Source organism: Neofelis nebulosa, chromosome 11 (assembly GCF_028018385.1).
Source record: "Neofelis nebulosa isolate mNeoNeb1 chromosome 11, mNeoNeb1.pri, whole genome shotgun sequence".
Classification (NCBI taxonomy): Eukaryota; Metazoa; Chordata; class Mammalia; order Carnivora; family Felidae; genus Neofelis; species Neofelis nebulosa.
This window is the reverse complement of record NC_080792.1, coordinates 64,742,203-64,765,360: the sequence shown is the minus strand read 5'-3', so window position 1 is coordinate 64,765,360 and position 23,158 is coordinate 64,742,203. Positions and strand designations below refer to the sequence as shown.

At 53.7% G+C, this 23,158-nt stretch overlaps 3 protein-coding genes across 7 annotated transcripts in view; 1 reads left to right on the top strand and 2 right to left on the bottom strand.

Moving 5' to 3' along the window:
* The window catches only part of SMARCB1 (SWI/SNF related, matrix associated, actin dependent regulator of chromatin, subfamily b, member 1), a 35,606-nt gene extending 29,789 nt beyond the window's left edge, over positions 1-5,817 (top strand). For both annotated transcript variants that reach the window (XM_058692835.1, XM_058692834.1), the window contains exons 8-9: positions 4,913-5,044; positions 5,484-5,817. In XM_058692835.1, the coding sequence (XP_058548818.1) occupies positions 4,913-5,044; positions 5,484-5,523 (172 nt within the window). In that variant the 3' untranslated portion in view covers positions 5,524-5,817. The remainder of the gene's footprint in view (positions 1-4,912; positions 5,045-5,483) is intronic.
* Positions 1-23,158, bottom strand: part of CHCHD10 (coiled-coil-helix-coiled-coil-helix domain containing 10) — a 93,890-nt gene that overhangs the window by 45,374 nt on the left and 25,358 nt on the right. The window lies entirely within an intron of this gene.
* Positions 3,824-10,398, bottom strand: DERL3 (derlin 3). Of its 4 annotated transcripts, XM_058692837.1 has the most exons (9): positions 10,239-10,390; positions 10,060-10,125; positions 9,903-9,976; positions 9,660-9,753; positions 8,977-9,172; positions 8,332-8,422; positions 5,467-8,225; positions 4,927-5,200; positions 3,824-4,021 (listed from the first exon to the last, which is right to left on the bottom strand). In XM_058692837.1, exons 1-7 carry the CDS (start codon positions 10,329-10,331, stop codon positions 8,144-8,146), a joined length of 696 nt encoding a protein of 231 aa, XP_058548820.1. In that variant the 5' UTR covers positions 10,332-10,390; the 3' UTR covers positions 3,824-4,021; positions 4,927-5,200; positions 5,467-8,143. The 4 variants fall into 4 exon arrangements, with proteins under 4 accessions (XP_058548820.1, XP_058548821.1, XP_058548822.1 ...); XM_058692838.1 differs by lacking the exon at positions 4,927-5,200 and having other exon boundaries at positions 5,369-8,225; XM_058692839.1 differs by lacking the exon at positions 4,927-5,200.

Sequence of the window (23,158 nt, the reverse complement as noted above, 5' to 3'; positions counted from 1 at the left end):
CCTTTCAGCAGTGGGACGGGCAGGCCTGACGTGGGCAAGCCTGGGGGGACACGCATGTGACAAACAGATTGGGGGCCCCAAGCTTCTAGAGGACAGAGCTGACCCAGAGTGACAGTGAGTGACAGGAGGGGGACAGAGCTCTGCCAGGGGAAGGGCCTGGGCTGAGCAAAACATGTGGGAGTGTCAGACATTGACCCAAACCTGTGAGCTGCTACCTGGTTGGAAAGTTGCATCAGTAGACTTACTGGCACCTCCTGCAGGCCAGCCCTGTGCCTGAGGCTGGGGACACAGAGAAGAAACATCTAGCAGAGTGCACTGGAGGCTGCAGGCGTGAGGAGGGGAGCCACGGGTAGGAGGCATAGAACCTGGGGTGAGGTGGCCGGGCAGGGTGCTGACTGGGAGGAAGCTGGAGATGGGCAGAGGGTCAGAGAGCCTGGTGGCTGGGATAGGTGGGGGACAGGGAGACAGTGTCACTGGCACATATCAGGGTTGGGAGACACCAGGGTCATTTTGGACTGGTTGACCATGAGCCACAGAGGTTACTCCTGGAACTCTGCCCTCTTGATGGCAGCAGGGTTTGCTTGCTTGCTTGTCTGTTTTTATAACAGCTGCATTGAGCTATAATGCAAATACTGTACAGTTCACCCATCTAGAGTGTGCCGTTCCTTGGTTTTCAGCATCCACAGAGTGGTACCATCACAATTTTACAACATTTCCATCACCCCAAAGGAAGCCTCACACCCTTTAGCAGCTGCTGCTGTGCCCCTCAAGTCTCCCAGCCCTGGGCAACTACTAATCTACTTGCTATCAACTTGCCTGTTGTGGATACTCTGTATAAATCGAATCATGTAATACATGCTCTTTTGTGGCTCATTTCTTAGTGTCATTATTTCTGTGTGGCAGCCTGTATGGGAGCTTCATTCCTGTTTATGGCAGAGTACAGTGCCGTCATACACATGTGCCATATTGTGTTTACCCAGTCATCGGTTGACAGACAGTCGGGTGGTTGACACTTCTGGGCTGTGGAGAGTGGCACTGCTGTGAGCATTCATGTCCAAGTGTTTGTTTAAACATCCATTTTCAGTTCTCTTAGGTAGATCGTAGGAGAGGAATTGCTGGATCACGTGGTAGCTGTGTGTAGCATTTTGAGTTCCTGCCAGACTGCTTTCCAAAGCAGCCTAGCATTTTACTTTTGCACCAGTAGAGTCAGGCTTCTTTCTCGTTTCTCCACATCCTCACCAACATTTGTTACCTTTTTTTTTTTTTAATTTTTTTAAATGTTTATTTACTTTTGAGAGAGAGAGAGAAAGAGAGAGAGCGTGCACGCGCAAGCAGGGGAGGGGCAGAGAGAGGGAGACACAGAATCCAAAGCAGAGCTGTCAGCACAGAGCCTGACATGGGGCTCAAACCCATGAAGCATGAGATCATGACCTGAGCTGAAGTTGGACGCTTAACCGACTGAACCACCCAGGCACCCCTGTTAACCTGACTTTTTGATTCTCGCCATCCTAGTGGGGGAGGGGGAGGGAGTGGCATCTCATTGTGGTCGTGATTTGCATTTCCCCACTGACAAATGATGATGAAGCATCTTCTCAGGTGCCATTGGGCATTTGTATATCATCTTTAGAAAAATAGCTGCTCAGGTCTCTCAGTTTTTAATTGGGCTATTTGTATTTTTATTATTGAGTTGTTAAGTGTTCTTTACATATTGTAGGTACAAGTTCCTTATCAGAGGTACAGTTTACAAATACTTTCTACCACGTTGTAGCTTGTCTTTTCACTTTCATGACAGTGTCCCTTGAAGCACAGAAGCTTTAAATTTTGGTGTAGTCCACTTTATTTTTATTTCGGTTGCCCGTGCTTTTAAAAAAAAAATTTTTTTTTAAGATTTTTTTTTTTTTCTTTTTTCTTTTTTCTTTTTGGGACAGAGAGAGACAGAGCATGAACGGGGGAGGGGCAAAGAGAGAGGGAGACACAGAACCGGAAGCAGGCTCCAAGCCATCAGCCCAGAGCCTGACGCGGGGCTCGAACTCACGGACCGCGAAATCGTGACCTGGCTGAAGTCGGACGCTTAACCGACTGCGCCACCCAGGCGCCCCTAAGATTTTATTTTTAAGTCATCTCTACACCCAGGGTGGGGCTCGAACTCAACAACCCTGACATCAAGAGTCCTATGCTGTCCCGACTGAGCCAGCCAGGCACCCCTTGCCTGTGCTTTTTAATATGATACCTACAGAACCTCTGCCTAATCCAAGGTCATCTTGTCCCAGTGCCCATTTGTTGGAAAGACTGGTCTTTCCCCATTGTATGGACTTTGGTACCCTTGTCAAAAGCCAGTTAGCCATAAAGAGGAGGGTGCTGTTGAGTTCTCTCTCCCCCTCCTCCCAGTGGAGTGGCCATGGGCGGGTAGGTCATTTCCCTTGAAGGCTCTGTCCTTCTCATTTGTAAAGTGGGTAGAGCAGTGGTTCTTGGCTGGCATTTTGTATCATGTGAGGGCATAAAAGTGAGCCCATACTGAGATACCCTACAAGCTATGGCCCTGGGCCCTCGGACATCTCTGCCACAGCCCTCCCCTGCCTAGGCTCTGTGTCCCCACCTGGACTCTGCAGGGTGGTAGGAACATCTGGGATCACAGGGAGCCTTGAAGTCCATGATGCAGAATCCCGTCAAAGGAGGGGGAGGCAAGGTGACCCCTGCGTGTGTGTTTGTCCCAAACCCGAGAGCCCTGCTGGCTCTCGGCCCATTCTTACATGGTTGGATTGAGCAGTTCTTATTTTAGGACAAACCCACTGGAGTGGAATCTTCCCAGAGCCAAGGGAAGGTAAACAAAGGGGCCTCCAGGACCTACTCACAAGCCCTTGTTTAAATTAAGAGGAAAACATGATTTGCTTCCCTCAGCGTGGGCTTGGCGCCTTTCATGTCTGCCCTCCCAAGGAAGGTGGCTGGGAATGCGGAATGGTGAGGTGAGGAATGATGTTTGGGTCTGTGGCTGGGTGGTTCAGGATTGCCAAACCACCACACTGGCTGGAGAAGAGCTCTCAGGAGCTGCTGAGGAGGGTTGGCCCCAGGGTACCATGGGTGGGGGCTGGTGCTGCTCTTGTCACTAGCCTCTGAGTCACCAGCACAAGCTTGGGCTTTCGGGACCTAGCTCAGCAGGAAGAAGTGAGCCCTGTTTCTGCAGGGGAGCCAGGGGCAGTTCTGGGTTGTGGTGACAGCCTTAGTGCATACACCAGGCTGGGCCCTGTCTGCTCCCGGTCCTTGAGAATCAGGATGAGGACACTAGCACACAAGGGAAGCCAGAACAGGCCCTCAGCTGCTGTGTGCCAGCTGGCAGTGTGAGGGGCACAGCCTCTTGTCAGGCCTGGGTGGACATCCCTCTCTAGCTGGCCACTCACACAACCTTGGGCACAAGTTCCAGGGAGACTGCGTGACAAGGCTCCTGGCACCTAGGGAGCCCCCTCAGTGGACATATGTTGGCTGTTTTATTTATTTTTTTTTTTTTTAAATTTTTTTTTTCAATGTTTTTTATTTATTTTTGGGACAGAGAGAGACAGAGCATGAACGGGGGAGGGGCAGAGAGAGAGGGAGACACAGAATCGGAAACAGGCTCCAGGCTCCGAGCCATCAGCCCGGAGCCCGACGCGGGGCTCGAACTCACGGACCGCGAGATCGTGACCTGGCTGAAGTCGGACGCTTAACCGACTGCGCCACCCAGGCGCCCCTTATGTTGGCTGTTTTAAATAATAGTAATCCTCTGAAGAGCTCTCACAGCCCTGTAATTGTTCCTATTTTCCAAATGAGGTACCAGAAGCAAGGCCACAGATCAGGGGTCCATCCACTTTTATTCTGTCAGTGTCCTTCCCTGCCTCCCCTGGGCCCTGCCTGCCTTCAGTCTTCTCAGAGGGAACTGTGCTGTGCAGGGCTCCAGGCTGAGGTGGGCAGACACTTGATAGGGCTGCAGTGGAGCAGGGCCAGCCTTTTGGGGGTGCTGGGCCTCAAGAGACAGGTGCAGGCCGCCCGGCTGGAGGAGAGAGAAAGGGCCTGGTGAGGAAGGGGAAGGGGGTGGAAGAGATTCACTGTTAGGGCCACAGTCTGAGACTTATCTCCTGGGCCAGGAGTTTGAGCGGTCAGCTCTGAAGCATCCTTGCCTCTTCAGCCTCCTGTCACAGGCTTGGAAATCAAGGCCCAGAGAGGCAGCACCTCAGCTGTGTCCTCCCTTCTCTTGTGCTTCTGCGTGTGTCTCCCTCACCCCTACTGCTGTGTGTCCTTGGCAAGAGGGTGCATAGGTGCATAGGTGGCCTTTGGGGTGGTCACTGAGGGGCCATGGAGTGTAGTGGTCAGGGGACAAGGGTTCCAGGCCCAGCTATCTGGATTTAGTTGGGTCAGTAAAGTGCACTGAGGGGCAAATGTATGGAATATTCAGGAGCAGGCTGGCCCAAGTGGCCTTCATTGATGAGGCATCAAGGCCGGTGGATCCAAGCCCCGGGCACTGAGCGGGGCAGACTGCCCTCCCCTACCTTCCCAGCAATACTGTCATACAGAACCACCTCTGCAGGGAACCCCCACTCCTTTACAGACCAGAGACACCTAGGCGACAGCAAAGGGCCTGTTTGAGTGTGCTTTGAAGAGAAGCTATTGTTATGGGGGACCTGGCGTCTCCAGTGATTCTGCCTTGAGGTTCGGATGGTGGGTGTTGACCACACCACTCTTGTTCTGAGGAGCTGGGCATGAAATGGCCCAGCAGGGAGGAGACAGAAGAGGAAGCAGGAAAGGCTTGGGCCTTCCTTGCTATGCCCTGGCTCCGGTGTTCTGGCAGGGGGGTGGACACTGGTCTCTGGGGGCCTTTCTGGTTGCTGCTCACAGCAACAACTGCTCACAGTCACAACCCCCATTCCTCACCCCCGGCCCACAGTGAAAACCCCCTACCCACGGTGGAGATTGCCATCCGGAACACAGGCGATGCTGACCAATGGTGCCCACTTCTGGAGACTCTGACAGACGCTGAGATGGAAAAGAAGATCCGAGACCAGGACAGGAACACAAGGTACCCCTCCCCCTTTAGGCCCCTGGCAGCATGCTCTGCACACAGCCACTGTCTTGCAGGCAGGGGAGGGACCCTGGTTCTGAGAAGGTACCTGCATGGCCAGAGGCAGGCCCTGGGTGATGAGTCCCAATCTATCTAGACCCCAGGTGGGTTTTCCTTCAGGGAACAAAAGTTAAGCCCTCAGGTTGGATCTGACCACAGCCCAGACCTATGTGTCTAGAACCCTGGAGACATAGGCAAGACATGAGCAGGCAGGAGAGAGGGCATTGTTAAGGCGTCAAGCAGTGAACAGGCTCTGGCCGAGGGAGGGGCTGGGGATCCCACCTTTTGTATCCTGTTTCCGTCCCCGCTCCCTTGGCTGTGCTAGAGATCCCTAGGGGAGGGCAGCCACCCAGGGCTGGAAGCTGGCTCCGGGTCATCACCTCCTCTCCTCCTGCAGGCGTATGAGGCGTCTTGCCAACACTGCCCCAGCTTGGTAACCAGCCCGTCTGCGCATGGCTCCCACGGAGCATTGAGAAGATCGGACCGCCTCTCCTTCATCTTCTGGCAAGGAGGGAGGCAAAGGGGCAGGCCGGGGCCATCCTGAGGAACATGGGGTGTGGGGAGGGCTTCTGGTCACCCTCCCCTGGGCACATTCCATTTGTTGAGCCCAGTCCCCATCCAAGTCTCTGGTTGGAAAGAGGCCTCGTTTTGGGTTATGTTTTGTTTTTGTATAGGAGCCCCAGGCAGGGCTAGCAACACTTTTTAAATAAAAGACAACAGGTCATGTTCCATTTTTTCAAGGTGGTAGCATAAAAATAAGAAAGGGGACGAGGAGCAGGACTTGGCTGGGGTGGTGTGGGACCAAGGCTGGCATGCCAGGCCTCTCAGCCTTCTCTGCCTCAGAGTCCCAGGTGGGCAGGTTGGGGCTAAGTTTCTATCCAAGGCCAACCATAGCACAGTCTTGCTTTTCCTCAGGCCCTCCAGCTGATGGACATGACAAGTGAGGTCATGAGGCTCAGGGTAGGGGGGCCCACTTACCTTTCAGTGACGGCCCCACCCCACCCCCTTTGCTTGGCCTTGTGAAGGAGCTACAGGCTTTCCTGCCATCCTTGGGCTCTGCACGTCTGGGCTATTGTGCCACCCCTGGCCAGGAGCATTGCTTCTCTGGAGTCCCTTACAGCAGCCCCGTCTTTTGTGGTTGCTGCAGGGGCATTACCAGCTTGGGTGCCCAAGGGCCCATGCCTGGCTGTTCAGGCTCCAGCGGGCGTGCAATGCTCTTGCCACACCTTGCAGCGGTGCATGTGCAACAGGTGGTTGGGGCCCAGCTCTGCCCCCAGCTGGTGACTCCACCCAGGCCAGCTCCTCTCTCCCAGGTCGGTTATGAGAAGTAAGGCACATGGAGCAGCATGCCTGCCCAGTGCTGGCCGTGGGTGCTGTGTGTTCAGAAGGAGGCAAGCTCTGGGCCTCTTCTCAGATCCGCCTCCAGTGAGCTGTGTGTCCCCTCTGCATTCTTGTCTAATGTGGAAGTGTCCTCACTCTACTGAAGGGACGTGGGCTCCATGAGGGTGGCATATGTGGGTCTCCTCACTGAGCGAGTGCTGCTTGATGACTTGGGTGCACAGCTACATTCTTAACGAAGGTAACGGACCCAGATCTAAGCACTGGGCTGCCTCCTTCACTTGCTGGCAGGTCTTCCCTGCCATGTCAGGGCTACTCTGCCCTCCAGCAGCATGGCAGGAGTGTGATGGCACCTGGCTCCCAACTTTACCCCCACACTGGGCAAGGGCAGAGCTCTGAGTAGGAATTGAGGTCTTGACTGCCAGGATGTAGGGGTAGATGCGCCTAGCCCTCTGGACTTGGGGTCCTGTGATCATGTCCTGGGATGTGACGGCTCCTGGCTCCCGGGGAGTTTGTACTCAAGCCCCCTGCCCTTCATCCAGGAGTGGAACTTGCTGGAGCCCCACAGCAAGGGGACACCTGGGCTTCACTGGAAGGCCTTGAACAAAGAGCAGGATTCCAGGCCCAGGCTCCACTGGCCTTGGAAATAAGTGGGCTCCATTGCTAAAGGGTTTGCTTGGTCCATGAGGCCCTACAACTAGAGGGCAGCCCAGGGGCTGAGCCCTCACTCCGAGCATTGCCAGCCCATGCTGCTACACTGCTACTCCGCAAGATTTCATTACCAAATTAAGGTTAGACTCCCATGGTGAATATTTGTGTCACCCATGAACATGACGACCTATGGCTGGAGGAGCCCCTATTGCTGCCAATCATCCAGGAATAAATTGTAATTTGGACTGGTCTAGAGTGATGAGGAAAGTTGGCCAGGTTGCCTGATGGCTGCTTTATCAAAGAGAAAAGTGAGCTGTGTGATCAGATAAGGTTTCCATGGTCCTTAGCTAAAAACATCAGGGAGAGAACGTTGCAAGGCTCTGCTATGGTGAAAATTTCTCAAAGCTTTGGGGTTGCAGAAAGGGCAGAGGACCCAGTCCTGGCCCTCCTCTGCACCTGACCTCATGGAGCCTTGGGCAAGTCCATTAACTGCTCAGCTGGAAAGTGGGCAAAGGTCCACTTGGTTGCTGATGAGGGACAGTGAGGCATCAGCCTGAGGGCACCATGGGCAGGAGCCCCTACAGACTGGGCTTGGCACAACAGGGACATCCCAGTCCTGGCCCCAGCCAGTGAGATCTGACCAGCTCCCTTGCTGCCTGGCAGGGAGCAGAGATCTGGTGCAGGTGGGATTTGCCCAAGGCTCCAGCAAGGCACTGGCAAAGCTAGAGTGAAAACCCGGAGTGTGCCATCTGCTAGTTCACTGCTGCTAGGCAACTATGGGCAGGTTCTTGACCCACTCTGGGCCTCCCTTCTGGTCTGAGAGGGCAGGCCAGGCTTAGTGGCTCTACATCAGGGCCAACAGCATGGAAAGGTGTGGCCAGCTGAGGCAGGGAGCCAGTGCTGTGGACGAAGAGGTGCAGGTCATCCTGTTTATTTGGGTGGGCCCTGGGCACAGGCCCAGTCTGCAGGACAGGTTGCTCTCCTGAAAGCGGGAGTTAGGGGTGGGAGGGAGGTCTGTCAGAGACCAGGAAAACGGGCTTCTTGGGCTGGCCCTGGCCCTGGGTAGGGTCATTGCTGCAGGGGTCCTGGCTGCTCCTCCGGGAGGGGCAGGTAATTGGGGTCCTCCTCTCGGGCATCCAGTAGCAGCTTCCTGTAGGGAGGGGCCCACACTGAGCTGAGGCCAGCAGGGGTCCCCAGTGGGGTCAGGAGCCATCTCGAGGGAGTGTAGGGGGATAACTGTCATCTCTAGCACTTACAGGAAATTGGGGGTCAGCAGCAACCTCTTGCCTCCAGGCTGGTTGGGGAAAACATCCTCTAGGAAGTAGTAAATGTGGCCCACACCAATCCCTGTAGGAGAGCAAAGGACTGCTGAGGCCACCCTCCACAGTCCCGAGTCTGGAGCCAGCACAACCTGCTCCCTGACTCCACGCACAGCTCTGGAGGCCAGCCAGGCCAAGTAACCTCAGGCCCCAGAACACGAGTACACAACATCTTGCACAGACTGCCAGCCCAGGGTGGGGCCAGGGTTGACCCTGAAGGATTGGCTTACCTGGCCCAGAAGTGGGCAAGACTTGGAGAGGGGATGGGCTGAGAACATGGGAGGAACAGGAGCGAAGGTTGGAATCTTGACTTACCCAACCCCACCCTGGTCAGGACCCCCACAAGCATCAGTACATCAGGCCTAAAGATGTGAAGCAGGTATCTGGCTGGCTTATTCAAGGGGCCAGAAGAACAGAGGAGCTGGCAGGGCAGGAAGTGGGAGTGGGAGGACAGGTGAGAGGTCCATTCCAGGTGGGTGCTGTGCTCTGGCACAGCAACCAGCCTGGGAGCCCTCCCAAAGGTCATCAGGTACCAGACAGCCTGTTTCTGGGGGGTTGGGGCTGATGCGCAGGCAGGCTCACCCAGCAGGTCGACAAGGATTGAGTTGCCCAGCAGCAGTGAGAAACCCATGAGTGCCCAGGGCAGGAATGGTGCCTGGAAGGTGAGGAGGCCAAAGAAGTTGACCCTCACTCGGGGGTTGCGGCGGCTCCAGACATACACCAGCATGACAGTGAGGGCCTGGCCCAAGAAGAACAGGCTGCCCAGGAGCCCCAGCAGCTGAGCCAGAGTCAAGGTGCTGGGAGGCCTTCTTCTCGTGCGGGCCTCAGAGACCCTGCCCAGGACCCCTCTGACTGCCTAAACCCCTGGACTCCTCCCCAGTTTTCCTTCCCTCCTCACTTCTAGTGATGGACCCTTCAATCAAAGCCACACTCTGGCCTTCAGGCCAACGTGATCTGCTTTGCTTCACCTGGCCCCAGCCTCCAAACACTGCCCTTCATTGCCCCAGTTTCTTCTGGCTACTGGCATTCGGGGCTCAGCCCCCAAGCACCCTACCTGGCTCTCCACATCACCCTGTGATACTTTGCGTACAGCACTGAAGAGCTAGTAGTCCGGAGCTGAGCAGATGATGTACGCTAGATTCACCCTAAACTGGAGTGAACGACTCTGTCCCCCTCGGGCCCAGGCGCTCATGTCGGGCCCCAGGGCCTACACAGGCTGGACCCAGAGGCGCAGCGCCTAAGGTTTCAGAGCCTGGGAAGGATACGGTCATGAGGACGCCCCCGAAGAGAAACATGAAGACGAAGTCGGCCGTGCGGCCACGGAAGGAGCCCTCCTCCAGCATGCGGCAGTAGCGAAACCTGCGGCGTCCGTAAAGGAAATGCCACCGGGAGGAGCCTTGGTTTCCCTGCTCCTGACCATTCCGGGCCTCCCCCAGCCCCGCTGGGCCGCTCCCCAGCCTGGCGGGCCGCCCACCACCCTACGCCTACGTCCGCTCGGCGCAGGATACACGAAGAGCATGTTGAAGAAGAAGCTGAATCCCAGGGGCCCAAAGAAGAGGAAGTTGGTGACGAGCCTCCAGACCTACGGGGATAGGGGGTAGGTGGGCGGTCAGGCGCGGGGCAGGCAGGGCCCAGCTGTCAGGTGCAAGGGGCGGGTGGCCTCACCTGAAACTTCCGGAACACGAGGTGCGGGTTGAAATAGAGCTGGAAGGGGCTGAGGAGCTCCAGTTGCTGCGGAACCAGGGGCGCGTCAGGTGCGACCCCGGGGAATCTAGCGGTAACCATGGCTACACCCCTCCCGGGCTGCAGCCAGGGAACCGATCCCACCCGCCCGGCCAGCTTACCACAGCAGCGGTGGTAAGGACACAGGCCGCGGTGTAGGTCCGCGTCACCGCTGGCACCTGCAGGAACTCGGCCGCCAGTCCCTGCCACGCCATTGAACCTTCTTTGACACTCGTGGCCCAACCTGCTGCGCGCTCTTTAACCCGCCTCCCAATCCCGCCTCACTCCCCGACTTTGGCCAATCCATGTCGGGGAGCGCAGTGCGCCCAGAGTAGGGGGCGGGTCCCTGGGCCCAGTAACCAATAGGAGGAGGAAGCTGGAAGACGAGGGCGGGATAGGAGAGTGGGCGGGTCGGAACTCGGGACCAATGAGCAGGCCCCACGGTTGAGCACGTGGCGGTTGTTGTGGTGGCTGTAGTGGCGGCGCGGGAGAACGTGTAGCCAATGAGGAACTGGTCGCTTGGCGTCAATCTAAGGAGAACCAATAGCAAGGACGTATTGGGGGCGGGACTGAAATTACTCCGCGAGTGGCAAAAAGACAGGACCAAGAAACAGCGAGACCGGAAGGGGCGGGGTCACGCTGGAGCGTGGGCAAGCCGGGATTAATACGTGTCTGGTCCCCGGGCTCTGTGAGTACACCTAGGGCTGGGGGAGACTCGGTCCTGTCTCTCTCCCCCATTGAGAGCCAGAGACAGTGCCACCTAGCCTACAACAAAGGAGGTGCTCAGCACCACGTCCACTCTCCGACCCCGCCTCAGTCCATTGGACCCCACGCCGACTCCTGTGGGAGGTCTCCCCCAGGGACGCTAGGGTGCCCACGCGGGCCAGAACGAGTGGACAAGCTGGAGAGGGCCTCATCATTTTGATGGAAAAGAGAAACTCCGTTTATGCACTAATTAAGTCAACTGTTTACTGAACACCGACTATGTGCCAGGTGCTTTTCTGAATTCAGGAGATACAGCAGCCAATAAAGGATGCTATCCCTTATGGTGTAGCCGAGAAGACAGGCAGGCATAGACCTGTGCGAATATGAGAGCTAGTGTTCACAGGACCAGGAAATGACGCAAATAACGCCAAGAGTGGAGGGTCGGGCAGTAAGCCGGGGAAGTCTCTGTGAGGAAGTGACACTTGATTGTCACTTTAAAAAGGTCCCTGTGGCTTCTGCAAGCACAACAGACTGTCAGAGGAATCTGTGAGCAGGGGGAGGCTGCAAGGCACAGTAGTGGCTTGGGCAGCATGGAGCCTGGAGTGTGGGGTTGGGGTGAGAGGTGGTTTTGTCCACGGATTGGACAGAGCTGTGAGGGAGGAATCAACGGTGGTTTAGAGGTCTGTGCCACCGGGCAGATGGATGGTGGTGGCCTTTACAGATATGAAGAACACTTGGGGAAAAGGCAGGCAGATGGAGTACTGTTCTGGCCTTGTTGAGTTTAGGGTATTTGTGTGATATCTGCCTGGAGAAATCCAAGTATGGTGTTCGGGAAGAGGTTGGGCAGGCAGTCCAATTGTGGATGCCAGTCAACCGTAGACCTGTGGCATTTGTAGCTTTGGGCCTGCGTAAAGCGTCCAAGGGGCAAGGCTAAATGGAGAAGAGAAGAGGCGAGGCCTGGGCAGCTCAGCCTTTAACAATCAGAGAAGGCAGACCTGGTCAGGGAGGCCAGGGGAGGCTGGGAGGGGGCTTCCAGGAGTTGAGCCAGAAAAGGGCATCAGGAGCAAGACAGAAGCTCACAGAGACATGGCCTGGGAACAGACAGTGGGTTGCAGCCCTGCCAATGTCTCTGTAATCAGGATAATAGAAGGTAGGAGGGAGAGGAAGGTGCCCAGACAGATGTGCCCTTACCAATATGGGAGCTCAGGTGTGGACGTAAGTGTGGAAGATGAGGAATGCCCTGGACAGGGCCCTGAGGTCCCCCAGAGGAGACTGGAAAGGGGGATAACCAGTTGATAAAGTTATTTCAGGTGGATCCCAAGAAAATGAGGGCGCTCAGAGGGATTCCTTAGTGAGTAGTTAGTAGCTACTAGCTCCCTAGTGGAGCTGCTGGGAGGGGAGGGAGAGGCTGGGAGCACCGAAGGGGGATATGCATTTGGCTTAGGGGTGAGAATAGGTCTGGCCTGATACAGCAGGAATTGGACCAAGGTGCTGAGAGGTTGGTGGTGGGAACAGCCCCCCTTGGGCAGCCTCCATTTTCCAGCAAAACAGGCCAAGGTCACGTCTGGTCTGCGGTGGGCCCAGCAGAGTAGATTCCAACCTGGTGGAGGGTTAGGGGGGAGGTGTGGCAGCTGGTGGGAATGCAGGACCTCAAATGCCAGGGCTGGCGCCTGCCAGGCACAAAAGAGCCATCCAGGGAGGTCAGGTTTCATGTCAGCATGGGGAAGGGGAGGTGTTCCTGCCTCCAGGCACTTAGCAGGGGCCCTCCACTCAGGGTCAGGCCGAGGCTAATAGGAGGGGCTATCAATTGCGGAGCGGAGGGTGGAGGAGGGGAGGGGTGTCTGTCTCCCTTCTGATTGGGGCTGATAAGGCAGGCGCCTGGTTTGGGGACCAGAAGCACATTCCCCGGGACGCTGGGAGCCCAGGGTAGGTGGGGGTTGCCAGCTGGAGGGACAGTCACAGGAACAGTGGCTGGACTTTACTGCAGATGCTCCCTCCTCAGAACCCTGGGGAAACTGAGGCCCAGTAGGAGGCACAGCAGGGCCTGGGGCAGACCTTCATCACCAGTCCAGACTTTTCCTGTCCAGTCTCAGGTCCAGGGCAGGCCCATTTCTCCTCTGACTCAGGTGCCTGCAGACAGTTATTTTTGGAGAGAAGTCCTGAGCATCACATGGTCCCAGGGGCCTAAAGATGTAGGCAGGCTGTGTGCTGGATGCCAACGTCTATTTAGCTTCCTGTCCCAAGCAGTAGGGCCAGCTGGGCCCACCCTCTCTTCTGGGCAAAGGATGTAGCTGAAGGAGGGCCTGTGGTCCCTGGGCAAGGTGACAGTGAACGCTGCTCCTCAAGTTGTCTCTCTGGCCTTGCAACCCTGCCTGCTGCAGAGCAAGGAACTCCAGCATCTCCAGATCTGGGGGCACCCAGAGGACCCCAAAATCTCCTGTCTAGGCTCTTAGTGCCCACAAACAGGACAGTACCCCCTTCATGCCCACCAAGACTGCCTTCCTCCTTACAGGCCTCACATGCTAGGAGGCCCCATCATCAGCCCCAGTGACAATCCAGCAACCTGGGGTCATCCAAGCCCCACCTTCCCCAGCCCACTTGGAACTTGAGGCTCCCATGGAATTCTCCAGTCCCCCCGCCTTTTTTTAATGTTTATTTCTGGAGAGGGGACAAAGAGGGGTGGGACAGAGGATCTGAAGCAGGCTCTGTGCTGATAGCAGCAAGCGTGATGTGGGGCTCGAACTGACAAACCATGAGATTGTGACCTGAACTGGTTGGATGCCCAACGGACTGAGCCACCCAGACATCCCATCCAGTCCCTTTTCATCTCTGCAACACACCTCACCACCACTGCTGCTGCCACCTCTTATTTGGGCTTCGGCTTCTCTCTTCCAAGGACTGCCTCAGATCTCTGGTTCATCCATTCATTCATTTTCCTCCCTACCAGCTTAGATGAAGGTGGTAGAAATGCTCCCTACTCCAGGAAGCCCACCCTGAGGGGACCAGAGCTCACCTACCTAGGCTCACCTAAGGCCCCATATACCTAATTTTTAAATGTAGTTTATTCCAAAGCCAACACTTGCCTGTGGTAACAAACCCAAAGAATGAGAAACAAGGTGTTTGTGTACATGTTGGAGGCAGCTGTGTTTTCCTTTTGACAATACAAGGCCTCCCCATAGTGACCCTGAGCCTCCTCTGTTGGGGGCTTTTGCTCGGGGTCTGTGAGCTCAGTTCCCACCCACTTCCAGAACATGGACCCCAAACTGCAGTGGGAAGGCCTCTATCACAGCCCCAGCCAGCCCTTCCCAGGAACAGCTGTGTCCCCGATGGCCCTTCCTGTCTGGGTCATGGAGTATTTTTAGCACTGAGTCTAGAACCTACTTGGCAGCAGCTGCTCATGGCTGGAGTGCAAGAATGACAGACTGTCCAGGTGGGCTGTGTCAGGCTTGGGCCTGGTCCTCTGAGCTTGATAGCAGATTCCAGGCTCTCCAGGAATTAGCAGGTCTCTGGGGTGGGACAAGGAGGTCTGGGACAGAGGATGAGTAGCATTAGCCATGCCCCAAGGGGAAACAGCCTGTACAAAGGTCCTGAGGTGCCATGGTGGGGGTGCAGAGAGAAGCAGAAAACATGGCAAGGAGGAGCTGTGTGCAGTTGGAGGCTTAGCAGGGCTGTGTAGGCTGTGGTCTTTGTCCCAAGGCAATGAGGAGCCCTCAGAGAGTTTTCAGCATGGTGGTGAGGTTACAATCGGATGACAGCTCTCTGGAGGAAGGAGACAGGAATAGAAGCAGTCATCTGAGTGGAGGAGGATGGCAGTGGCGGGGATGTGACGGAGTGAGTGGGTCAAGGAGGTAGAAGCCACAAGCCTTAGCGATTGGGAGAAGGGTGAGATGCAGGGGAGAGCCAGGTTTCTGAGGGAGACCGCCCGCTGGTTTGGGACAGGTTGAATTTGGGGTGCTGTGAGCCATGACCGCCTCAGGGAAGCCCTGTCCAGGCCACCCAACTTGGTGCTCCCAGCACCTATGGTGCTCCTCATGCCCACAGACATGCTGCACTACGCTCTCTGTCCCTGGTGTCTGCTCTGGCACCAGTCACCAGAAGTCCTTGGTGATCTTTGAGCCTCAAGAAGGTGGAAACCTTCTCTCCAGGGCTGGATCTGCAGCCTTGGGGCTGGCACTGAGACCGGCCCCCCCCGGGCCTCTGCATCCCTGTCTGTGAAATGGGCTGGTCTTCCATACCTGAGAAATATATTTTGGTCATCTGAATAACCAAATCTATTTCTTATAAACCACAATATCACAGGTGTCCGGGTGGCTCAGCTGGCTAAGCATTCAACTCTTGATTTAGGCTCAGGTCCTGATCTCACTATCGTGAGATGGAGCCCTGCATCGGGCTCTGCACAAAGCCTGCTTGGGATTCTCTCTCTCCCTTTATCTCTCTTTCTAACCCTCCCCTGCTCATGCTATCTCTGTTTCTCTCTGTCTGTCTCTCTCAATAAATAAATAAACATGGGGCGCCTGGGTGGCGCAGTCGGTTAAGCGTCTGACTTCAGCCAGGTCACGATCTCGCGGTCCATGAGTTCGAGCCCCGCGTCAGGCTCTGGGCTGATGGCTCGGAGCCTGGAGCCTGTTTCCGATTCTGTGTCTCCCTCTCTCTCTGCCCCTCCCCCGTTCATGCTCTGTCTCTCTCTGTCCCAAAAATAAATAAAAAACGTTGAATAAATAAATAAACATTAAAAATATTGGGGCACCAGGGTGGCTCAGTCAGTTAAGTGTCTGACTTTGGCTCAGGTCATGATCTCACGGTTCGTGAGTTCGAGTCCTGCATGGGGCTCTCTGCTGTCAGCAGAAAGCCTGCTTCGGATCCTCTGTCCCACCCCCCACCTCTCTACTCCTCCCCTGCTTATTCTCTCTCTCTCTCTCTCTCTCTCTCAAAATAGATAAATTTTTAAAAAAAAATTCAAAGGAGATTAGATTTAAAAAAATCACAATATTGCACCTCCACCTTGCAAACTAGATTACTATTACAGAGTGAAGTAACTCACTCAGAGATGCTCAGAGAGATTGAGTAACCTACTTGAGGGCACTCAGCTAGAGAGGTACCAAGACACTAAGGTACTGGTGCTAGCCTGGCCACCAGGAAGGGTGATGGAAGGGGCTGCTGGGGAAGCGGTGAGCTGCCCCCACCCTATTGTTGGGGCACGGGGGGCTGTCACTACAAGGAATGAGGGGCATCACCTGCAGGTGCCTGTGGCAGGGGCCACCAACCAGCCAGTGTCGTGCAGCCTCAGACACTTCTCCAGCCATAGTTTGGAGGCAAAAGCTCTTTGCTGCCTCTGGGCTTCTGGAAGTGTCTCCATAATGAGACTCTCCTCCTTCAGTGATGCCCCCCCAGGCAGCTTGGGTGCCTGGCTCTTTGCCTGGGCCTCAGTTTCACTGTCTCTGACCCTCAATGGCTGAATGAGCTGGGCCCTTCCCAGCCTCAGCTGCCAGGCCAGCCTGAGCTTGTGCCCAGCTGTCTTGATCCTCAGCAATTGCCCTTAATTCCCACTTCCTTCTGTGGCCACTACAGGAATGTCAAAGCTACCTCCGGCCAGCCATTCAGAGTCCCAGAGCGTCTGGCCGGGCCTTCCTTTCCCCTGGCCTCAGCTATTTTCAGGCTCAGCGTGTGGGCAGTGTTTTGGGGGAAGCAGATTATCTGCTTGGCAGAGTCAGCCAAATGGCAGGGCCAGGGATGCCAGGTCACAGAGACAGGAGAACCTCAAGACATGGTAAAAAACAAAAACAAAAACAAAAAACACCCCGACTCTACAGCCACTTTGGGAGCCCCTGCCCAGGACCAGTGGCTCAGAGCTCTGGGGAGGTGGAAGTAGAGGCTCAAAGGGCTACGGTTTGGCCACGTCCCACCTGGCTTGCCCCCACCGATATCCCTGCCAAACATCCCTGCTCACACACATCCAGGGCAGGTGCTCCCCGTGACAGGTGCTGGCCCAGCCTCAGGGAGGGAATGCTCATAACAGCAGGCAGGGACAAGAGCCACGTGTCTGTCCCCCCCTGTCTACGCCACCAGAACTCCCTGCCTCCTTGCTCTTTGCTTACAAGAGCTATGGGGGCGGTGGGGGGGGGGAGGGGGCTTTAACAAAACAAATGCAAAGCTAAAATTGCAAGATTCAGTACAAAAGGGCACATTTACTTAGAGAACTCAAACAATAAATTCATAAAACTGACAAATACCACCCAACATCATGAACTCCAGACAGAAAATCCTCCCCTCCCCGCCCGGGTCGGAAGCCTGTGGCTAGGTGATGTGTTGGTCCCAGGTCAGGCAGCGGTGGGTAAAGAAGCATTAGCCAGGCCCCTGCATGTCCCCTCTGCGCAGCTGAGGTTGGGGGAGGGCTCAGGTGAAGGGGTAAGGGTGGACCCAGGAAGGGATGAGCTGCCTGTTCAGTTCCCACATCCCCACACTGTGGCAGGTGGCCAGGCCACAGGGGATTGGAGCACTTTGGCGCCCTCCCCTCTCCCTCTTCCATGGACCCTAATGGGAGGGGTCATCTCTTCACCAAGAAATTCAGGCATGGGTTCTTCAGACTCTAGCCTGACCACCACCCCCACCCCCCCACCCCCCACCTCCCATCCCTCCCCTCCAGATGTGGGCACAGCTATATTTTTAGAACAGCCAGCCACAAGGACATTCTTTCCTTCTAACTAAGATGGCTTCAGATTTCCTAGCCGCAATCAGTCTCATTGTTCAGTCCTCAAATATCAAAGGGTGTGTTGCATCCACTCGACTCCTGGAACAGAATGCTACGGGCACCAGTGACAGTTGCAACAAAGTTTATTACAATGAGAGGCAAGGCCGACCAATCGGGACCAACACTCTTGACAAGAGTGTGGCTTCGAACAGCTGGGGTACAGAGTTTTTAAAGCCGATCACATCGTTTTATCATTATCTGGGAACAGAACAGAGAAACAGTTCCCAGATGAGTTAGAAACAGTTGCCAGATGAGTCAGAAACAGTTATCGAATGAGGTGATTATTTTAGACTTTCTGCCCTTAAGTTGCAACCAGTGGATCTCCTTGACCTTGTCTCTGATGCTCTTTTTTGAGGTTTTGTTTCCTTCATTGGTAAAGCCTGATTCACAAGAGTATGAAGTATGACGTACAAGAGTAAAAGCAAGGTTGTTATCTTTTGACCTTCAGTGTCAGAACAAAGTTGTTACCTTTTAAGCTAAGCGTTAGCCCTACAGTCCAATTTAACCCTTACAGGTGGCCATGAGAGACAGCTGGCTGTAGCCTTTCCTTCCTTATTTCCTTCCTAAGTTCGTTTGTTCGTTCGTTCGTTCCTTCCTTTCTTTCTTCCCTTCCTTCCTTCTTCCTTCTTTCTCTTTCTTTTCTTTCTTTCTTTCTTTCTTTCTTTCTTTCTTTCTTTCTTTCTTTCTTTCTTTCTTTCTTTCTTTCTTTTTCTTCTTTCTTCCTTTTCTTTCTTCCTTCCTTTTCTTTCTTCCTTTCATTTCTTTCTTTCTTTCTTTCCTTCTTTCTCTTTTTCTCTTTCTTTCTTCTTCCTTTTCTTTCTTCCTTTCATTCTTTCTTTTTCTCTCTCTCTCCTTCCTCCCTCCCTTCCCTCTTTCCTTCCTTCCTTACTTTTTTTGAACTATTAAATGAGAAATAAGACCCAGAACTGGAGGGAATGCCAGCTCTGAGGAGGAGGGTGAAGCAGGATTTGGGGTAGGGCCTGCAGGAGCTACCCCAGAACCTTGCCCCTGCTGGGGATGCCCGAGGAGGCTGCAGCCTGCTGTGTTCAAACACCGAAGTGTAGGTCTGTCTGGGACAAGTGTAGAGATCAAGAGAGGGCCCTTAGGATACCCAGTGCAGGGAGGGTCAACATACACACATGAGGGCCTGAGATACAATGCCTATGAGGTGGGCAGGTCAGTTGTTATGATGTCCCCATTTTTCAGGTAAGCAAACAGAGGCTTATAGCAGCATGCTGTGCTTGGTGGTGGCTCACTGTCACCCTAGCAGCCTGGTGTCCAAGGTCAAGAGGCCTCCTGACCTCTGCTGCCTTGGGAGGCTTCTGGTGTGGGGCAGAGATGTCAGTCCAAGTGGGAAGAACAGGAGGAAAGACTGTAAGGAGGAGGGACCTTTGAGTGGCCTGAACCAAGGGGGCCTACAGGCTGCTCCCACTCGGCAGCACTTCCTAGAAACCTGACAGAGGAGGAAATGGAGGCTCAGAGAGGCTAAGAGGCAGGCCCAGAGAGAGTCAGCCCTAAGTCAGGTGCTAGGTACCTCAGCCTGATGGAGTTGTCCTCCCACCACACACCTCCAGTGATGGACTGGCCTTCTGGCCTGAGCCCTGGATGAGAGGCCCAGGAGACCTGGGGTCCAGCTTGAGCCCTGGTCCCCGGGGAAAGGCACTAGCTGACACCCCTGTCCTACCCCTCATGGAGCAGGGAGGGGAGGCTCACCACCAGGCAAGAGTTTCCACCTGGCCCACCTGGTGTGCCACAGTCTGAGTCTGGGTGAGCAGGACAGAGGCAGTGAAATCACCCTGGGTGGGTGGAGGAGGGAGGCGTCTGGCCTGGGAGGGCCAGGGTTTGTGGGGGCAGCTCCCTCCCCTGAAGTGCCACCGCACCAGGGAGAGCACTGACACAGGCCTCTTTGTTTCCCAGCCACAGGGGAGTGCTCGGCGATGGCCGAGCTCCGCAGTGCAGGCTCCTGCACAGCCTGGGCTTTGTCGCCCTCTCGTGGCCAGAGCGGGTCTCGGCGGCGGCGTCGGGGAAATCTCGGCAACCCAGCGGGACCGGGTAGACTGAATGGGTCCCCGGAGGGTGTGGAGGCCGAATCCCTGGGATGCCCCTCGCTCCATTGCTGGGACCCCAGGTCCGGATAACAGGCAGAGGCATTTTCTGGGGCGGCCCGGGTCGGAGGGGCGGCTGTGCCGCTCCTGCAGGGGTAAAGACCAGCAGAGCCAGCTGGCTTAGGTTGGGGCGCGGACCCCCATGGGAGTCGTCGCCAGCTGGCTTTTCTGTATTGATTACTTTTAGTGCGAGCAGCACTCCTCCATGCTTCCTGCTGAGTACCAGGGGCAGATCCCCTCCCTCTCTGGGCCTCAGTTTCCCTATCTGCAGCGTGAAAGGCCCTAGCTTGTAGGAGGGGCCGTGGGGGTGTGGACTCGCACCACGGGGGAGGAAGAGTCACCGGCTACTAGTCACTACTAGTCACTGGCTGCTGTGTTCTCCTGCAGCTGGTCGCTGTGGGCAGGTCACTCCTCCTTCCCTGTCCTTCACTTCTACCTTCTCGGGAAACAGACTAGGTGAGAATCAAATGCAGAAAGCCAAGGGCTGGAAGAGTCCAGGCGTGTTCTTTCCACACTCTCCTCAACTCATCTGAGTTTGGGGGCGCTACGGGGGTTAGGCTGGGGCGGGGCGGTATGAGGGGGGCGCGCATCTGTCAGGAGATCTGAGGAAGACCAGCTCCAACTTTTACTTCCCACGGGGTTGTTGCAGTCCCATGCTTGACCTTGTGGACTCTCAGGGACTCCTCTGTAAGGAAGGCTGAAGCCACTCACAATGGGTTGCTAAGAGGATTAGTAATTAGCATGGGGCCACCAACTATTCAAAACTTCACCTTGATACTCAAGGTTAAACTCCCAGTTAATGTTTGCTGAGGAGAAACTTCAAGCTTCCTGGCTTGAGGACAATAATTAATGGCTGGGGAACCCAGGCACCTGGGGGCTGAGTGAAGTGAAGTGTCCAGGTGTCATTTCAGGGAGGAGGGAGGGGCACCCGAGTGTGATCACAGCAGTGGCCCTGGGCACAGAATGATAAACCTAGTTCTGAATTTGGTATTTAGCCCCTGCACACCCTTGGGCTTTTACTACATAAGCATGCATCCCTATGTAAGACATAAGGTATGTTTTTGTTTATGCCCAAACTTAAAATAAAGGCTTTATAGTCTAGGGGTGCCTGGCTCAGTTGGTTGAGCATTGGGACTATTGAGTTTGGCTCAGGTCATGATTACAGGGTCGTGGAATCGAGCCCCGTGACGGGCTCAGTGCTGAGTGTGGAGCCTGCTTGGGATTCTTTCTCTCTCTTTCTCTCCCCCTCTCCCTTGCTGATGGACTCTCTCTCTCTCTCTGAAATAAAACTATAAGAAAGAAAGGGAGGGAGGGAGGGAGGGAGGGAGGGAGGAAGGAAGGAAGGAAGGAAAAGAAAGAAAAAACAGGAAGAAAGAAAAAGAGAAAGGAAAAAAGAGAAAAAGGAAGAAAGGAAGAAAGAAAGAAAGGCTTTATATTCTATACAATTTTCTGCAACTTTATTCAGGCGGTGTTAGCCACTCACTGAACTTTATGTTAATGCTGTTCCTCTAGTTTGTCACTTTCCACTGATGAAGTCATTCTGGTGTAAACCACAATTTATTTCTCTGTTTTCCTGATGATTGACATTGGGTTGTTAAGTTTTCCATTATTAAAAACAATGCTGTATTTGTGAACAGGTGTTCTTTTCTTTCTTTTTTTTTTTTTTTAGTGTTTATTCATTTTTGAGAGAGAGAGAGAGAGAGAGAGAGAGAGAGAGAGAGAGAGAGAACGTACAGGGGAGAGGCAGAGAGAAGGAGACAGAGAAACCAAAGCAGGATCCAGGTTCTGAGCTGTCAGTGCAGAGCCTGATGCAGCGCTCAAACTCACCAACTGTGTGACCATGACCTGAGCTGAAGTTGGACCTTAACTGACTGAGCCACCCAGGTGCCCCCAGAAGTTCTTGAGCATGGGATTAAGGGTTCCTCTGACGCAAGCCCAGGAGTAGAACTGCAGGAATTGCTGTGTTGCTGGGTATTTGCAACTCCCATTTGGATATGCCCAAATTGTTCTCCTCATTTACATTTCCATCAGCAGTGAGCGGTCCAGCAGATTCTTGCCACTTTGGTATTGTCAGAATTTAGTTGCCTGTCTGTTGTGTGAAACAATACTCTTTTGTGGATCCAGCTTGCGTTTCCTGATTGCTGACACAGGCCAGCATCTTTTCATGTTGTTGTTGTTTTTTTTTTTTTTGCCACTTCAGTTTCCTATTCTATAAATTCCCTGTTCATAGACGTTGCCATTTTCTTGCTTTTATTGATATATAGGACTTCTTTAGATATTCTGAATACTATTACTTTTTTGGTCATATTCTTGTGGACCCCTTCTCCAACTTGGTAGCTTTTAGTCTCACCTTTTTATGGTATCTTTTAACATAGATTTTTAATCTTAGAATTTCATTATTTATTTGTTTGGGCGGCTTGAACTCATGAAATCAAGAGTCGCATGCTCTGACACTGAGCCCTCCAGGTGCTACTAGTTTTTTTATTTTTAATGATGTTAAATCCTCCTAAGAAACCTGTATGTTTTATCCTTATTTATCCTAAGGTTATTGTAGAGGCCACTTTTAGGCAACCAACTTGAGCAGGGGAAGGAAACCTGAGTAAGGTAGAAGGTTCCACAGTGACCTCCTACCCGCTGACTGAATACAAACAGGCCCATTAAGTGACCCACATCAAAATATCCATAAGTCCTAGCTGAACAATGGGTTACTTAAACCCAGGCACAGGTACCAAAAATTGAGAATTCCATAGTTTCCATACCTCCCCCCCCAACCCCCGCGCCCTTAACTACAGCCCTACCCTGTGCACCCCACCTGTTGGCAGACAGCCTCTCCTTTGCTAAAGGCCTGTGGTCCCTTGCAGCATATTAGGTAAACTTCTATTCCTTTGTTCTGCCTTGGGTGAATTCTTTCACCACCTGGGCCCCTGGCCTCCACCCGATTGGGTCACTGCACAATTACAAAAATATTCACTTTCTTCTAAAATGGTTAAAGTTTGCTTTCAAATTAGGTTTGTAAGCACTCAGAATGATTTGTTATGTATAGGGTTAGAGGTCCAATTTCATTTTTCCCCATATAATCAACTGTTCCAGGACTATTAGTCCATTGTTTCCCCACTGATTGAGGGGAAGAATAGTTTTTTTTTGAAAAAAATAAATCTAAATAAAATATTAGCAACAGAAACCAACAACGTGTTAATAACAATTACAACACTACGAGCAAGTTGTGTTTATCCCAAGAAATCAAGGATGAATTACCTTTAGAAACTTTATTGATGTAACTGAGCTCATAAACGGAGCAAAGCAGAAAACCTGTATGATCTCAACAGACACAGAAAAAGCATACAACTGCTAGTATTTTATTTATTGTGTTTTTCCTTAAAAAACGCATGGTGTTTTTAGAAATTTTTTAAAAGTTCAGAGCCGCCAAACCAAACAAAAACCAGGCAGGAGCAGGAGAGATACTGCAGTCTCCATTCCGGTGTAA

What these genes read in the sequence shown, in the direction of transcription:
- DERL3 (XM_058692836.1), bottom strand. Translation starts at nt 10,331, where the DNA reads ATGGCGTGGCAGGGACTGGCGGCCGAGTTCCTGCAGGTGCCAGCGGTG. An exon ending in TCGGGGGCGTCCTCATGACC is followed by an intron (nt 9,173 to 9,659) that starts GTATCCTTCCCA and finishes ACTCTGGCTCAG; the next exon opens with CTGCTGGGGCTCCTGGGCAG. An exon ending in CTGCTGACCCCCAATTTCCT is followed by an intron (nt 4,022 to 8,331) that starts GTAAGTGCTAGA and finishes TCTCTCCTCCAG; the next exon opens with CCGGGCGGCCTGCACCTGTC.